This window comes from Balaenoptera musculus, chromosome X (genome assembly GCF_009873245.2).
Source record: "Balaenoptera musculus isolate JJ_BM4_2016_0621 chromosome X, mBalMus1.pri.v3, whole genome shotgun sequence".
In the NCBI taxonomy this organism is placed as follows: domain Eukaryota; kingdom Metazoa; phylum Chordata; class Mammalia; order Artiodactyla; family Balaenopteridae; genus Balaenoptera; species Balaenoptera musculus.
Genome location: NC_045806.1, coordinates 103,715,251 through 103,733,667, shown reverse-complemented (window position 1 = coordinate 103,733,667; position 18,417 = coordinate 103,715,251). Strand labels below are relative to the sequence as shown.

The window sequence follows — 18,417 nt, the reverse complement described above, 5'->3', positions numbered from 1 at the left end:
AAAATTAACAGTAATTTCTTAAAGTGACTACTATTTGGTAGTCAATTATTACAGTGTAAGTAATTTTTTTTTAAGAAGTTGAATATTATTAAACTGTTTCTTATTCTCCTGCAAGGCTGTTGCTTCACTGTATAAAAATAGCACCAGCAAACACAGTATATTGCAAAATTAAGATAGTAATGTTCTTCACTGGACGCTATACAACTAACAAACTTTTCTCCACTGTCATTTATTTCCAGTGGCAAGTTCATTGAGTATTTTGACCCAAATCCAGGGATGGCTGTAAGCAAGTTACAATATTATATAAGGTTAAGATAACAATGTTATCCTTGAATTACATAATTTTTATAACTAGTTTTACCACAGATAATTTCAGGAATTCTGAGTATTATAACTGGACACTAGCCTAAAAATCACAGGGTGTTGTGAAAAAGATGCATAGTGTTTATCTGAAATCATTAGGAAGTTAAGGGGTATTTTCTTCAGGCAACATTGTTTCAAGTAGTTTCTTTTGCTAAAAGTTGCTTTTTAAAAATCTATCCACCACTAATTTAAGACAACTATGCTAGATTAAGTTGTTTCAAACTAGTTTATTTAGGGGTTCCATTTTCACTCCTCAATAGATTTTATGTATTTCTCATATGCTTCTTCACTCATTAGTTCATCTAGTTCTGAAGGGTTAGTGAGTGTCATCTTGATCAGCCAACCATCTTCATAACAAGATTCGTTGACAAGTCCTGGATTTTCTGCTAGCGCTTCATTAATTTTAGTTACTTCTCCTGATAGAGGAGAATAGAGTTCACTAGCAGCTTTCACACTTTCCAAAGCACCAAATTCCTCTTGTTTGTTCAATTTTGTCCCAACTTCAGGCAGACTACAGTAAACAACATCTCCCAAAGCTTCCTGTGCAAAATTGCTGATTCCCACTGTTCCAACACCGTTTTCTGTTGTTACCCATTCATGTTTGTCTGTGAATTTACGACCCGACAGCAGAGCGGGGCCGGTGCGCAGCGCCCGGACGGCGCCCGCCCGCAGTCCCCAGGGCCGCGGCGGGCAGGGCGCGTTGGGCGCAGAGATGGCGCGCAGGCTGCAGATCGCGGCCCGCACGCTCCGCGCCACTCGCAGCGCCATGTGCGCAGGGGTGCAAAGGGTCTCCGCGCAGCATCTAGAGCCCAGTGTAAGTAATTTAAAAAAACAATCTATCCCATAATATCATAAGTTTCAGTTATCACAGCATCTTAGAACAAAATAAGCAGGCAGTTTTATATGTGTACAAGACACTGAAGAAAGTAATTTTGAAGATTAATATAAATTTAATTATTTAAGATGGTATACTAGGGAACTATCTCTGGTGACTGAAAGTTAACAATTACAAATACTTATTATATCTTTTTAAGACAAAGTAGCACCTGAATAACAAATCACTGTTCTTAACAAATAAGCAGCAAAACCTTTAGTCTTTTTCTATTGAGCTCATAGATCTCTACAACCTGTCTGTGTTTCACCCTTATGGTCTCTGGAAGAAATTCATTCAGTCACTGTAGACTCATTTAATGAACTAAAAATACTTATCATCCCTGCAACCAAGGGCTTTGCTAATCTCTCATCATGAAAAAGCATTTCTTAAGTAACTATATTGACGTGGCACATTAAAAGGGAATTAAATGATTGTTATGGGTTGAATTGTGCCCCTTCAAAACTATGTTGAAGTCCTAACCACTGGTTAGGAATGTGACCTTATTTGGATATACGGTCCTTGCAGATATAATCAAGTTCAGACAAGGTCATTAGGATGCCCTCATCCAATATGACTGATATTCTTGTAGGAAAAGGAGAAGAAACACAGGGAAGATGGCCATGTGAAGATAGAGGCAGAGATGGAGTGATGATGTATTGACGAACCAAGGAACACCAAGGATCAATGGCAACACCAGAAGCTAAGAGAAAGCCATGGAACAGGTTCTCCCCAGCACCTTCAGAGACAGCATGGCCCTGCCAACACCTTGATTTTGGATGTCTAGCTACCAGAACTGTGAGAAAATTAATTTCTTATTTTTTTCTTTTTTTGGCTGTGCCACGCGGCATGTGGGATCTTAGTTCCCTGACCAGGCATCAAACCCGGGCCTCCTGCAGTGGAAGCGTGGTTTTAACCACTGGACCACCAGGGAAGTCCCTGAATTTCTGTTGTTTTAAGTCACTCAGTTTGTGGTACTTTATTATGGCAGCCCTAAGAAACTAATATTGGGTTGGCCAAAAAGTTCATTTGGGTTTTTCCATAAGAGCATACGGAAAAACCTGAAAGAACTTTTTGGCCAACCGAATACAATGATGTTAAAAATATGACAAAAATTAAGCAAACAATATAACCCTATTAGCTCCCACTGCAGTACTACCATGCTAACTGAAACACATTATGTAATTAAATAAGGGCATCTGTTAAAAACTCAGAAAACATGTTTTTAGAATCTCATCTATGACATCTTTCCTGATTCCTCCATTCAGAACCCTAGTAGAATGACTACTCTTTGTGCCCTCACTATATCCTCTAAATAATCTGCTGAGGGGGCTTCCCTGGTGGTCCAGTGGTTAAGACTCCATGCTTCCACTGCAGGGGGCACAGGTTCAATCCCTGGTTGGGGAACTAAGATCCCGCATGCTGCGCAGTGCGGAAAGAGAGAGAGAGAGGGTAAAAGAAAGAAAGAGAGAAAGAAAGAAAGAAAGAAAAAGACAGACAGAAAGAAAAAGACAGAAAGAAAGAAAAAGAAAAAGACAGAAAGAGAGAGAGAGAAAGAAAGAAAAAGGAAGAAAGAAAGGAAGAAAAATAGCTGAGGAGCCAAGTTGTACTAGAACAAGACTGAATAATTTCTGCATGTGTGTATGTTTGTAGGTATACCTATATGTACGTTGTTTGAAGGAAGGTCCTTTATAGCAAGGGCTCTGTCTTATCACATTTGTATTCCCAATGCCTAAAGCAATGCGTGACACACAGTAGTGCTTCACCAACGTTGGGCAAAAGAATGAATGTTGGAGCACCTCTATTAGGTCACTGCTGTCACTATCCCACATCCCACCCACCACCTCCACTGGACTCTTTAGATCACTGTGAGGACTAAAAATTGGTAATGTGCCATTGTGCCTAGGAAATGTGACCGAACTAGGAAATATATGCATACCAAGCAAACAGTACAACTCAGTGATAAAAACCTATACTAAAATCACATTTCAAAAATATAAGATTTGTAAAACTTTTCATAGTAACATCATAAAAATCTTATATGTGCTAACCCAAAACACCATCATAATTTAAAATTTATCTTAACATTCTCTCTTTGCTCATTATACGTAGAAATATTGTAAGATTTTTCTCATCAGTTGCTTTTTTCCCCTATAGAGGATCCAGCAGAGAGATCTTGTCAAACAAGCAACATTCTCCTTAACCCAGTGGAGGTCAATCCCTTTTTTTTTTTAAGATTATTATTTTTTAGATTTATTTTTGGCTGTGTTGGGTCTTAGTTGTGGCATGTGGGATCTTTCATTGCGGCGCACGGGCTCTTTGTTGCGGTGCATGTCTTTCTCTAGTTGTGCCGTGCGGGTTTTCTTTTCTCTAGTTGTGGTGCACAGGCTCCAGGGCGCATGGGCTCTGTAGTTGTAGCGTGGGGGTTCCAGAGCGCATGGGCTCTGTAGTTTGCGGCACGCAGGCTCTCTAGTTGAGGTGTGCAAGCTCAGTAGTTGTGGCGTGGTGGGCTTAGTTGCCCCGTGGCATGTGGGATCTTAGTTCCCTGACTAGGGATCGAACCCGCGTCCCATGCATTGGAGGGCAGATTCTTTACCATTGGACCACCAGGGAAGTCCCTCAATCCCTCTTTTAATGATCTTAAAGTGTTAGTTCCCTGCTTAGAAATAGCATTTTGATTTACAAAGCTGTAGTATCTAAGAAATGTATCTACGTAAAAATGTGACATAGTATAAAAAAGCTGTATTTTAAAAATGACATGCCCTAAACAAAAAGGGTATATATATATATATATATATACACATATATATGTGTATATATATATATATATACACACATATATATGTGTATATATGTATATATACACACATATATATGTGTATATATATATATATATACACATATATATGTGTGTATATATATGATTTTTAAAATTCAGCTTTTATACTATGATACATTTACATAAAAATTCAACTTTTAGGACTTCCCTGGTGGTGCAGTGGTTAAGAATCCGCCTGCCAATGCAGGGGACACGGGTTCGATCCCTGGTCCGGGAAGATCCCACATGCCGCGGAGCAACTAAGCCCGTGTGCCACAACTCCTGAGCCTGAGTTCTAGAGCCCGCGAGCCACAACTACTGAAGCACGTGCGCCTAGAGCCTGTGCTCCACAACAAGAGAAGCCACCGCAATAAGAAGCCCACGCACAGCAACAAAGACCCAATGCAGCCAAAATAAATAAATAAATAAAATTAAAAATTCAACTTTTAGCCAAATCGTTGATTTATACTACTAGGTTCTTCAAACTATGAGGCATATTTTCATTTAACTTTAAGTTAAATGGTCAATAAAACATTTTTGAGGTTAATTACATTCAGTCAAATCAAAAGTTCTCTCCCTAAAATTAAGCACTAGAGCCATTCAAATAACTGAATGGCATTAATGAGCACTTAGCCCATAAGCTCAGTCAATAACATCAACTTATTAATACTGCTGCCTACAATATATGCTCGATCACGAAGTCTACTTCTGTAAACACCTGAAAGGCCATACTGATAATCCACAAAGGGAGTATCAATTACATGTTCTATACTTAATTTAGAAAGTCATAGTAATACTTAAATTTGAGCCCAGACCTCCAATGTTTGCCAAATTATTTATAATAATTAACTCCACAGGTACAGTTCTCTCAGAATGGACCCACAGTAAGGTATTCCCTCATCTTTTTCTTTGTTTTTTTTTTTACTCTCATCTTTTTCAACAAATTGCAGGAATGTGTTCCCCAAAAGAATGTTTTGCATGAAGAATACACGGGTTTGGGCTCAAGAATTCACTCAAGATAATAAAAAGGCTAAAGATCACTAGTATCCCCTCCTCCATTTTACTGAAAACTGTTCAGAACTTAAAGACAATTTATAGTGCTCGTTAATCAAGTCTTTGATTCAAAAACAAACCATCTATATAACCCAAACTGTAGATCCATAACACAGATTAATACTATTTATGCCTATTCAGAGTCTAGATTAAAACCTTTGCTAAAATCAGAACAGGCAGAAAAACAAAATCTCATGATGGATATCAACCCAATATTTAATACAAACAACTGTTTTCCTTTTTAAAAGAGAGGGGAAAAAAGAATCCTACTATCCAGGCTGTGAATACTTTAATATGTTTATCCTTTAAGAACCTTTTCTGTGTGCATGTAACACATGCACGTTATAAATATTTCTAAAGGGGATTTATAGTATATGGTATTTTTATAATTTGCTTTTTTCTATTTAATAATATATCATAAGCATCTCTCCACATCAATTTTTATCTAGATTAGAATATTATTTTAAATGGATGACTAGTACCTGACTGTATGAATGTATTTATCATAACCTCACCAATTCCATATTGCTGAACATTAATTTCAGATGTATATTTTTAAAAAGAGAAAATACACACATGACCAAATAATTCAAGAGGTACAAAAGCTGCATCCATTCCACCCCTTATACCTTATACCTCTGGTTCCCTTCCTAGAAGCAGTCACTCTTACCAGTTTCTTCTGCATTCCTCCAGAGATAGGTTTTAAAAAACACAAATGTCGGACTTCCCTGGTGGCACAGTGGTTAAGAATAAGCCTGCCAATGCAGGGGACACGGGTTCTAGCCCTGGTCCAGGAAGATTCCGCATGCCGCGGAGCAACTAAGCCCGTGCGCCACAACTACTGAGCCTGCGCTGTAGAGCCTGCGAGCCACAACTACTGAAGCCCACGTGCCTAGAGCCTGTGCTCCGCAACAAGAGAAGCCACTGCAATGAGAAGCTCGCACACCACAATGAGGAGTAGCCCCCCTCTAGCCACAACTAGAGAAAGCCCGCGCATAGCAATGAAGACCCAACGCAGCCAAAAATAAATAAATAAATTTATATAATAATAATAATAATAAATTAATTTGGGGGACTGGTAAGAAAGGAGTCTCCCCTGATCCTTGGTCAAAAAAAATTTCCCTAAAATAATTTTTACAAAAGGGCAGCTCAGAATCAAGTACACTGAAAAGTAAAATCATTATATTTTGTAGACATCCACAAGCAAAACTTGTTCAACATAATTTACTTATATTTATAATGAACAGGATAATAGAAATCACTCTTTCATTTTAAGATAAGGAAACTAAAGCATAAGGAAGTTAAATGAATTGACTAAGGCCATAGAATCTGGAACTTATTCTGTTTGATACTCATCCAGATAACTTATTCTGACAGAGTGATTAGGATGCAGTACTGAAAAAAATCAGATGGTTCCACAAGTGCTATTCTGAAGTTCTTTTGATGGATGATTTGGTGAATGGGTGCTACCTACCGTAGATCTTTCTCAGAATTAAGTATTCTCTTCCATGATCATGTTGGGATCTCAAGCAAGTGCTGAAACAAGTGCTTGATAAAAGCCAACATCTTTTCTTTTTCCCCAGTAAAAATATTTTGTCCTATCTAAAAGACTCTGTTGTCTATAAGCAAACATTTAGTAGGTTTGTCTTCCATTGGGCTTGAGTTAAAAAATGACAACAAAGTAAAGGAAACTGCCACAAGTGACTATAAGGCAAATTAAAAAAGTACAACATACTTAATGAATGCTCACGTGTTCTAAACACTATCTATAAACTAATTTTCATTTCCTTTCACCCCATCATTTTAGCTACATGTATTTTTTCTAATCTACTAAAACATGCTGAATTGAAACTAAGTTTCTAATCCTATTTGTTTTAACAAGGTCAAAATTTAAACATGAGCTTGTGTGATTCCACAGCCCATCCTCTTTTACCATGTTACCTCTGATAATAACTAAAATATGTAATGTGCTTCACGATTTAGAATTTTTTCATATATGGTAGCTAATTTAACCTACACAGCACATCATACCGCCTTTTGAAATATGAGGAAACTGGTTTTCTGACTGGTTGTTACTCATCAAAGATCATGTGGCCTGTAAATGACAGTAAAAAAAGCAAACCCAGTGATTATGACCAATATAAGTACAGGAAATTACTATAAGGATTACTGGCAGAAAGGGTAGTCCAGTGAGGTAGAAAATGTTAGGCTCTGTACCCTTTCAAGGCTTAAAAAATTAGGTGGAGCCATACAAAGGTATATCACATAGCAATATATGCTGAGAAGCCTGTGTTTTGAGGTCAACAAAATTATTACAGGAATAAGCATAAAAGTTCAAACCATATATAAGTATTTATAGATATGCCAGGGAATACACAGCGGCACCACCTTTGCCCAGTTTAGGAAATCAGCCTTAACTTACTCAGTTCAACTTCTGTCTGACCATCTGAGTTCAAGCTACTCATAGTCTATGCAGGTAAACCTCACTTTTCACCAAATCCCATATCCTTGAGAATACATTATAGAAGCAGATCATAATAGTGAATCACATGTATCCATAACAAAGACTGGGTACCAATCACACCAAATCAAATCTCAAAATGTATTAAATAGCAGAGCTACAACTGTACCATAATTAAAAATAATAAAAGTCCACACCAAGTCCTACAAAATGGACATAAATATGCTTTTATCACACAAAGGACAATCTATTAAGTATACACAAAGTAGATAAAACATATAACTCTTAAGTTTGGCCTCAAATTCTTATGGTAGATACATTTCTTTTATAATATATAATATTTCAAATGCTCTTTTCATGTTTTGAATTAAGTGGAATAAATATACTTAAAAATTTATGAGAAAGAAAAAAGAAACATGGAGGCAACAAGGTTGAGTGATTTGCTCACAATCCCACAGCTAATTGGAAACAAAGCCAACACAAGAACTCAGGCTTTCAATCTAGTGTTCTTTCCACTGTACCACATGACCTCTAAGACATGAAAATAATATTTGTTCAATTCAATGTCAACTTATGTTACCACTACTGTTTTTATCTCCTCAAATCTACTCACACAATGACCTTAAACAGTGCTACAGATTACATTCTGTAATATGTAATACTATTACCAGATTAGACCACAGAGACAAACCTTGAGAATTGACAGCTCATGATAATCTCCCATCCTCAAAAAAACAAGGGCATCTATTTTGCCATATTCATCTTTTGAATTCTACCACATAGTACAATACCTGGCAGATATAGTAGGTGCTCAGTAAGTTGTTTCTTATTTTTTAAATAAATCATAGCACTTTTTTTTTTCTGTAAGCACCAGCTACCAGGCTTAAATATGAGACCAAACAAAAACAGTGAAATATCATTAGTTCATATTTGGAGTCTCTAAGCATTTATAATATAAACAAATGATTTACTAAACAAGTTAATGTTTACAACCAAATATAAGGGGAACATTTACATTACTAAAATATTTCAAGCACTATACAAGTTAACTGAGACATTAATTACAATAATTCTTATCTATTGAAATGGGCCTAACTAACCTTTAGTCAGCATTACTTTGTCCCCCTCGTTGGAGTCATCGAATGCACCAGAAAACAATAAAATTACAGGTGTAGTACAATGGGCACCGGACTAGGACCTAGACTCTAGTACAAGCTCTGTTAATAATCAGATATATAACCTTGGGCAATTCACTTTTTGTGTCTTAACCTGTTCATAAAAACAAAAGAGCTGAACTACTAATCACCAGGGAACTTTACAGTCTTAAATTTTTTTTAAATGATTCCTACCCACAAAGATTCTACGTTCAGAATTTTTTCATTGTGCCAAATTCGATATCCTGAATGTTATAATTTGCTACATAATTCAATAATTAAAAGCTTAGCACATTTTCTAAAAATATATAAAGACTAATATAATATTGTTACCTTCTCACATTCGGGGCAATAGGAGCAAACCAAAGAGGAAATATGAGCATCCAATAATCAGGCCTGCTTTGCCAGTTGGGCTGACATGAACCACTCTGGATTTTACAATACAAATCACTGATACATAAATACATATATGTATATAAATATATATACACATACCATTGATACTTGCTTATACTGATATACATATGTGTGCAAACTTTAAAACTTGTTTTTAGTTATAAAATCAATACTTGTTTATGGTAAGAAATTCAAACAGTACATTAGGTCGCATTTGAGGTGCAAAGTAAAAAGCTTCCCACGCCCCTCCACCCTCCATAAGTAACCACTGTTAACATTTTTCTTGTGCATCCTTCAAGAAGTTATCTGAGCATATACAAGTAGATGTGTGTGCACATGTAAATCTTTTTAACCTAAACTACTGCCACTTTCTTCTGGCTTCATAAGCATGTTAAATATATTGAAAGAAGGTAGAACAGTTGTATGGCACAAAGTTGTACATGCTTCACAAATGTGCACTGAATACATTTAATTTTCTTGCTTGGAGGCTATGTGGAGCAGTTGTGCAGAAAGAGCAGTGAGCAAGGAGCCAGACAACCTGGGTTCTAGACTAAGTAATGGAGTAGCCTTAGGCAAGCCATGAAATATTCCTGTGCCTTAGTTTCTGCTTTTGTAAAATATCATGCTTGGACTAAGATCCCTTCCAACTCTATAATGTTGTAATTCTAAAATGGCCGTCTGTAACAGTGTTCTCTTGAACTGGATATAACAAATGTTAAGTAAAAAAAGAGAAGAAAGAAACACTAATAGCAACCTCCAATCTTAAAAGAGTAAATTTCTATGTGTCATTAACTATCAAGGTAGTACATTTGTGACATAAGTAGTGACGTAGTTATATTTGAAAGCAAAGTAGTAGATTATTAAAATCTGATGCGTTTTTACAAAGTTTTGATTGACGTTTTTCTTTTTTTGGAGGTGGAGAGGGCTGTTGCTTAGTGTCAGCAATAACCACTCCCCCTCCTCCCGATTAGAAAACAAGGGTATTATGGAGTTAAAATAATGAAACTGAAAGTTAGACTGAATTTTGTTTTACTCACAGAATATGCTGGGGAGGTGACAAGGGCAGCAAAGGTTGGAAAGAATTACTAGCTAATTTCCTCTTCCGGAAGGTCTTTGGCTCCTATTCTTTCGGTTCACACGCCCTCCCCAGACACACTCCACCCAGCTCCTTACCTGCCACAGGCGTCAGAATGGGGTGGGGGGGGAGTCCCCTTTGATCATTAAAAAAAGAAAAAAGTTCTTTGACTCGATTTACCTTAGGGGTCACGGGGTTTACGGAGGCACCCGGGCGGCCTGAAGTCACCCACGCCTTTCTTCCGCAGTCCCGGGAACCTGGGCACCGGGCTCCGGGCTGGTCACCTGCGCAGGGCAGGGGCTGCCTTCCCGCCCTCCCCCGCAGCGCGGGGCCCGAGGGGAGGGAGGGGAGAGGAGAGAAGGAAAGGGGAGGGAGGGGAGAGGAGAGAAGGAAAGGGGAGGGAGGAGGAAGCCCGTACGGGCAGTACCCACCGCGCCAGGAGAGCCGGCCTGGATCGCCCGCGGCGCCCGGAGCAGTGCTGAGGGGAGGGTCCTGGAGGAGGGGCGGCCCGAGCCCCAATATGGAAATGCCAACCCCTCTCGGCGGTCAGGCCCCAGCCTGGAAGGAAACGGAAGTCCCTTCGTCTCCCTCACTCGCACCCACCAGCCCGCCCACTCCCCGGAGAAACCCCGAGTCGGGGAATCCAAAGTGCGTCCACGCCAAGGCCTCAAAGAGACAAGGCACGCGGGGCGGCCCGTCCGTTTCCGGCCCCCGCCGCGCCGCTGGGCCCCCCACGGTCTCCTGGCCTCAGCCCCGCCGCTAGGCCAGCCTCCCGCCCAGTAAAACCCCTCCTTCTTCCCCCTCCGCCATTTTCGAAGTTACACCTCCAGCCCTCGCTTAGCGCTGAGCCCGCCCGGGACTTCGCCGAGGTCCTGCCACTTCCCCGGGCCGGAAAAGGGTAACCGGGACAAACGAAGCCCTGTTTGCCCCTACACCCCACCCCCCTACCTGGAAACCAGAACCTGACGGAGCGGGTGCGCATGCGCAATAGGCACCGCGCAGTCCCCGCCCCCAGCTCGAATGTTTCCGCTTTTAGTCTTGAGGTGATTTTTCCCACGGCTTTTACCCGCTGAGCTCCGGGGTGGAGGAGTCGGGGAATAGAGATAAAAGGATGAAAAGACAGAGAAGAGAGCGAACATGTTGAGTTCTTGCTACAGACCAGGCACTGTGGTCGACGTGTTCTTTGTTGTAATTTTGACAACCCTCTAAGGTAGGCACTCTCATATGAAACCCATTTTAACAGAGGAAATTTGAGGCCCAGAGAGCCTAACTGCCCCAATAGCACGCAGCTAATAAACGAGAGAACTGAGATTAGAATATGACCTGTATCCAAGGAGGGAAGGTGAAAGGAAAAAGGAAGACAGTCAGTGGGAGCGGGAAACGGATTGGGAGATGAAGGGAAAATGAATAGGGAAGAAAGAAAGAAGGAAGGAAAACAAAGGAAATCTGTACATAAAATGCTGATCATATCCTGGATTTATTTCAAATATGCTGTAGGAACCGACAGATGAATTAGACTGACAGATGAATTGTGTTTCAGAAACTTGGGCTCCCTTACAGGCTAGTGTAGTGAGTTGAGAGGTTCTGAATGAAAATGTTTCATGTCAAGGGGAAGATCATTAAGTATCACCTGGATCCTCAAATGATGCTGACCTTCATGAAATTATTATCCTGATAAGTCAGATCATTGTCATTTCTCTGCTCAAATCCCCTCAAAGTAAAAGCCACAGACTTATAATGGCTTACAAAGGCTGTGGTAGCCAGCCACCAAGATGATTTCCAACGATCCTTATCTCTTGCTCTTCACACCCTTGGGTACTTCTCTCATACAATGAACCAGGGCTGATCTGTTTAACCAAGAGAATATGGTGGGAGTGACAGTGTGTCATAAAGGCTAGGTCATAAAAGGCATTGTGGTTTCTGCCTTGCTGTCTCTTGGATTGGTTGCTCTGGAGGAAGCCAGCTGTCATGTCATAAGGATACTCAAACAGCATTTGGAGAGCACGTGGCAAAAGACTGAGTCCTCCCCTTCTTCTCATCTCCTCCTCCCCCACCCAAAACAAACACCAACTTGCCAACAATGTGAGTGAGCCACCTTGTAAGAGGATTCTTCAGGATAAGACTTCAGAGCCACAACCTCCCAGCCAAGCCACCCTTGAATTCCTGTGTATTGTTTATTACTTATTTAATAAATTTACTTATTTATTTTTGGCTGCGTTGGGTCTTCATTGCTGCGTGCGGGTTTTCTCTAGCTGCGGTGAGCGGGGGCTACTCTTCGTTGCGGTGTGCAGGCTTCTTGTTGCGGAGCATGGGCTCTAGGCAGGTGGGCTTCAGTAGTTGTGGCACGCGGGCTCAGCAGTTGTGGCACGTGGGCTCTAGAATGCAGGCTCGGTAGTTGTGGCGCGTGGGCTTAGTTGCTTTGCAGCATGTGGGATCTTCCCAGACCAGGGCTCAAACCCATGTCCCCTGCATTGGCAGGTGGATTCTTAACCACTACACCATGAGGGAAGCCCCTGTGTATCGTTTTAAAAAGCTAAATTTTAGGGCAATTTGTTATCAGACAGTAGATAACAAATACAAAAGCCCTACGCAATCAGGATCCTTCTTACCTTTATGTCCTCATATCCTATTACTCTATTCCCTTGTCCTTTTAGCTTTCCTGCCTCAAGGTCTTTGTACTTGCTCTTTATTCTGCCTGAAACACTTCCCCCAGATGTTTCCATGGCTGTCCTTCACCCCCTTCAAGTCTTTGTTTAGTTGTCACTTTCTCAGTAAGACCTACCATAACCACCACATTTAAAATTATAATTTCTCAGGACCTCCCTGGTGGTCCAGTGTTTAAGAATCTGCCTTCCATTGCAGGGGACGTGGGTTCGATCCTCAGTCAGGGAACCAAGGATCCCACATGTTGAAGGGCAACTAAGCCGCGCGCCACAACTACTGAGCATACAAACCACAACTAGAGAGCCTGCCACAACTACAGAGCCCACACACTCTGGAGCCCACACACCGCAACGAAGATCCTGCATGCTGCAATGAAGACCCAATGCAGCCAAGAATAAAATAAATAAATAAATATTAAAAAAAAATTTTAAAGGGACTTCTCTGGTGGTGCAGTGGTTAAGGATCTGCCTGCCAATGCAGAGGACACGGGTTCGTGCCCTGGTCCAGGAAGATTCCCACATGCTGTGGAGCAAGTAAGCCTGTGTGCCACAACTACTGAGCCTGTGCTCTAGAGCCCACGTGCCACAACAACTGAAGCCCGCACACCTAGAGCCTGTGCTCTGCAACAAAGAGAAGCCACCACAATGAGAAGCCCGCGCACCGTAAGGAAGAGTAGCCTCCACTCGCCACAACTAGAGAAAGCCCACGCACAGCAATGAAGATCCAACTCAGCCATAAATAAATAAATTTATTTATTTAAGAAAAATTTATTTATTTATTTATTTATTTATTTATTTATTTATTTATTTATTTATTTTTGGCTGTGTTGGGTCTTGGTTTCTGTGCGAGGGCTTTCTCTAGTTGTGGCAAGCAGGGGCCACTCTTCATCGCGGTGCGCGGGCCTCTCACTGTCGTGGCCTCTCTTGTTGCAGAGCACAGGCTCCAGACGCGCAGGCTTGGTAGTTGTGGCTCACGGGCCTAGTTGCTCCACGGCATGTGGGATCTTCCCAGACCAGGGCTCGAACCCGTGTCCCCTGCATTGGCAGGCAGATTCTCAACCACTGCGCCACCAGGGAAGCCCTGGAACAGTTCTTTGCTCAAAAAAATAAAAAGTTTTGGGAAAATGGAATTATGAAGTTCCCTGAAAAATGGCAGAGGTAGTGGAACAAAAGGGTGAATACATTGTTCAGTAAAGTTCTTGGTGAAAATGAAAAATGTGTTTTTACTTAAAAACCAAAGGTGGGACTTCCCTGGTGGCGCAGTGGTTAAGAATCCGCCTGCCAATGCAGGGGACACGGGTTTGAGCCCTGGTCTGGGAAGATCCCACATGCTGCGAAGCAACTAAGCCCGTGCGCCACCACTACTGAAGACCGTGCACCTAGAGCCCATGCTCCGCAACAAGAGAAACCACCGCAATGAGAAGCCTGCGCACTGCGACAAAGAGTAGCCCCCGCTCGCTGCAACTAGAGAAAGCCCGCGTGCAGCAACGAAGACCCAGTGCAGCCAAAAATAAATAAATAAAATAGACGCTCTTGGCTGGGACTAATGGAGGACTCCTGGAGGGCTCATGCCAAGGAGTACTTCCCAGAACTTCTGCTGCCAGTGTCCTTTTCCCCACGGTGAGCCACAGCCACCTCCTGCCTCTGCAGGAGACCCTCCAACACTAGCAGATCTTTAGTGCTTCCACAGTGGAAAAGCTATGAACCTCTACTGGACTGGGAAATTACATTACTTAGAGAATGCAGAGTGCAAGAGTGCTGGAGACCTAGATAACGTGATCTTCTCTAAGGTGAAATAGAGGAGGAGCTTCAAGATGGCGGAGGGGTGAGACGTGGAGATCGCCTTCCTCCCCACAAATACATCAGAAATACATCTACAAATGGAACAACTCCTACAGAACACCTACTGAACGCTGGTAGAAGACCTCAGACCTCCCAAAAGCCGTGTGGCTGACAGGGTCTTGGTGCTCCGGCCGGGTATCAGGCCTGTGCCTCTGAGGTGGGAGAGCCGAGTTCAGGACATTGGTCCACCAGAGACCTCCTGGCTCCACATAATATCAAACGGCGAAAGCTCTCCCAGAGATCTCCATCTCAACGCTAAGACCCAGCTCCACTCAACGACCAGCAAGCTACAGTGCTGGACACCCTATGCCAAACAACTAGCAAGACAGGAACACAACCCCACCCATTAGCGGAGAGGCTACCTAAAATCATAATAAGGTCACAGACACCCCAAAACACAGCACCGGACGTGGTCCTGCCCACCAGAAAGGCAAGATCCAGCCTCATCCACCAGAACACAGGCACTAGTCCCCTCCACCAGGAAGCCTACACAACCCACTGAACCAACCTTAGCCATTGGGGACAGACACCAAAAACAACGGGAACTACGAACCTGCAGCCTGCGAAAAGGAGACCCCAAACACAGTAAGTTAAGCAAAATGAGAAGACAGAGAAACACACAGCAGATGAAGGAGCAAGGCAAAAACCAATCAGACCAAACAAATGAAGAGGAAATAGGCAGTCTACCTGAAAAAGAATTCAGAGTAATGACAGTAAAGATGATCCAAAATCTTGGAAATAGAATGGAGAAAATACAAGAAACATTTAACAAGGACCTAGAAGAACTAAAGAGCAAACAAACAATGATGAACAACACAATAAATGAAATTAAAAATTCTCTAGAAGGAATCAATGGCAGGATAACTGAGGCAGAAGAACAGATACGTGACCTGGAAGATAAAATAGTGGAAATAACTACTGCAGAGCAGAATAAAGAAAAAAGAATGAAAAGAATTGAGGACAGTCTCAGAGACCTCTGAGACAACATTAAACACACCAACATTCGAATTATAGGGGTCCCAGAAGAAGAAGGGAAAAAGAAAGGGGCTGAGAAAATATTTGAAGAGATTATAGTTGAAAACTTCTCTAATAGGGGAAAGGAAATAGTCAATCAAGTCCAGGAAGCGCAGAGAGTCCCTTACAGGATAAATCCAAGGAGAAACACGCCAAGACACATACTAATCAAACTATCAAAAATTAAATACACAGAAAAAATATTAAAAGCAGCAAGGGAAAAACAACAAATAACATACAAGGGAATCCCCATAAGGTTAACAGCTGATCTTTCAACAGAAACTCTGCAAGCCGGAAGGGAGTGGCAGGACATATTTAAAGTGATGAAAGGGAAAAACCTACAACCAAGATTACTGTACCTCGATGGAAATAAATAAATAAATAAAATAAATTTTTAAAAAAACTGAAGGCACTTTTTGGCCATCCCAATACAATAGCCAAGACATGGAAGCAACCCAAATGCCCATCAACAGATAATTGGATTAAGAAGATGTGGTATACATACAATGGAATATTACTCAGCCATAAAAAAGATTGAAATATTGCCATTTGCAGCAACATGGATGGACCTACAAAATACTCTGCTCAGTGAAATAAGTCAGAGAAAGACAAATACTATGTGATAGGACTTACCTGTGGAATCTAAAAAATAATACAAATGAATCTATATACAAAGCAGAAACAGACTCACAAACTTATGGTTACCAAAGGGGAGAGGGAGGGGAGGAGGAACAAGTTAGGGGCAAGGGATTAACAGATACAAACTACTATACATAAAATAGATAAGCAACAAGGATTTACTATATAGCACAGGGAATTTTTGACCCAATATCTTGTAATAACCCATAATGGAATATAATCTGCAAAAAACAAAACAATGAATCACTATGCTGTACACCTGAAACTAACACAATATTATAAATCAACTATACTTTAATAAAGTAAATTAAATTAAATTACAGCTTCTCCTCTTAGCACACCCTGTCTCCCTTCCCTGCTCTACTTTGTCTTTTTCCCATGGTATCTTTCACTTTCTAACATGCTATATGGTTATCTTATTTATTATGTTTATTGTATGTCTCCTTCCTCCCACCCCTGCTAGAGTATAGGCTCCAAGAGGATGGAGATCTTTGTTTTGTTCACTGATATTCCAAGTGCTTAGAACAGTGTCTGGCACAGTGTAGGTACTCAGAAGATATTTGTTGAATGAGTGAACAAGAATTTCATAAACATGCCAGACCCTTGGTAAATACCTGTTGGGTGAATTGTCATTTGGGAGATATGAACACCAAAGGCAGATATATCTGGGGTATGGTGCCTAGATTTTATATTTAGGGACACATAGAGCTCTGAGGTTAGAAAAAACCCAATCTATGGAGAGGTTACTCTAACCTGTTGAAGGATTTTTTTTGTAATTGTTTTTGGTTGAGGAGAAGGCACATTTGCAGAGGGAAAGAACAAAGCTATATTAGTCTGAACCGTATGAAACTGCCAATGTTCCACCATTGCTAAATGTCCCAAACAGCAATTTAATATGGTTCAACCTAGTAGGAGAAAGGAAATTTGATGGCATAAAGACTCAGAGGAAATGAGAAAGAGATGGGATCAAGCATGAGTAGTGGCATTAGCCTTGAACAGGATAAAGGACACATACTCAGAGGCTCAAGGGCATGAGATGTAGGTAAGGAGAGAGGAATGTTGAGAATGGTTACCATACCTCAGTGGTGGCTGGCTTCTATGGAAAGTAAAATATGTAGTTATCTGCTGAGGGAAACAGCAAAGGTTTAGCACTGTAACACTTTTTGCAAAAGAAGTTATAAGTGAAAGTCCAAATAAATAAATGTAGAAGAGAATTGCCTTGAGTGAACGGAGGTGGGGTGAGCCCTGACTTCCAGGCCTTACCCTTGGAGCCATCAGTTTTATGTACCTTCTTCTGGCAGGAAGGGGTGTACATCTGCGTAGGATTACTCTTGACTCATCCTCAGGAAACAGCTTTTGTGAAGGTCATTCATGTTGAACAGCACCTATCGGCAGCACCTGCCCCTCAGTCTCCTGACTCTTGCTCGGGTGTCTTGACTGCTAACCTCTCGTTCCCTCCTTGTTTCCACTAAGACTGTGACTGTAATTTCCTCTCTTTGAGCAGTCATAAAGGTGACTGCCCTTATCTTGTGCCAGCAAAACTAGCATCTCCAACCAGTCCTCCCTTTCCCTTCTCTGCCTTTATCTGCCAGGGACCCAGTCATAGAGAAGAGACCTGTTGCTTGTCTGGGGTGGGGACAGAGGAGCACAGTCTTGTCTCAAGCTAATGGAAAATTCCACCTGGGCTTTCTATTTATGAATCTAGTCGTATGTTTGTCTATTCAGTCTGCAGAAATCCAACAATCCAACAACAAAGTCAAGGTCAGGATGTTGTCACAGTGTGTCTGGAGTAGGGTAGAAGTGAAAGCTACCGGAGTTGAGATCCAGGAGAGAGGCTAGCATGTTGGAGGGGTCATCCCCCAGAGCGGTTGTGGGATTTGTGTTTAGAGTGGAAGACTGAGCAAGAGGCCAAAGACGTCAGTGGATGTGAGGTAGTGTACTGAATATAGATAGATAATAATAGCATTTGCTGAGTGTTTGCCATATGCCAGGCACTGTCTTAAGTGCTTGGCACACTTTATCTCTCGTAATACTCTCAGTAACCCTATGAGCTAAGTGTTTTTTTTAT

General features: G+C 41.3%; 2 protein-coding genes across 5 annotated transcripts in view; both read right to left on the bottom strand.

Annotated features, from left to right (window-relative positions):
• LOC118888493 (X-linked inhibitor of apoptosis) overlaps positions 1–11,157 on the bottom strand; it is a 42,732-nt gene extending 31,575 nt beyond the window's left edge. The window contains exons 1-2 of one of the 4 annotated variants that reach the window (XM_036839553.1): positions 11,140–11,157; positions 10,623–10,749 (exon numbers count right to left, since the gene is read on the bottom strand). The gene's annotated coding sequence lies outside the window, so the exon portion shown is untranslated. Of the gene's footprint in view, positions 1–10,371; positions 10,599–10,622; positions 10,965–11,015; positions 11,116–11,139 lie in introns of those variants that run through there. The other 3 variants (XM_036839551.1, XM_036839552.1, XM_036839554.1) reach the window with 3 other exon arrangements.
• On the bottom strand, positions 180–1,131 carry LOC118888495 (glycine cleavage system H protein, mitochondrial-like). Its single transcript, XM_036839555.1, has one exon. The coding sequence runs from the start codon at positions 1,129–1,131 to the stop codon at positions 610–612; it is 522 nt and encodes a 173-aa protein (XP_036695450.1). The 3' UTR covers positions 180–609.
• Positions 11,158–18,417: the final 7,260 nt, after the last annotated feature.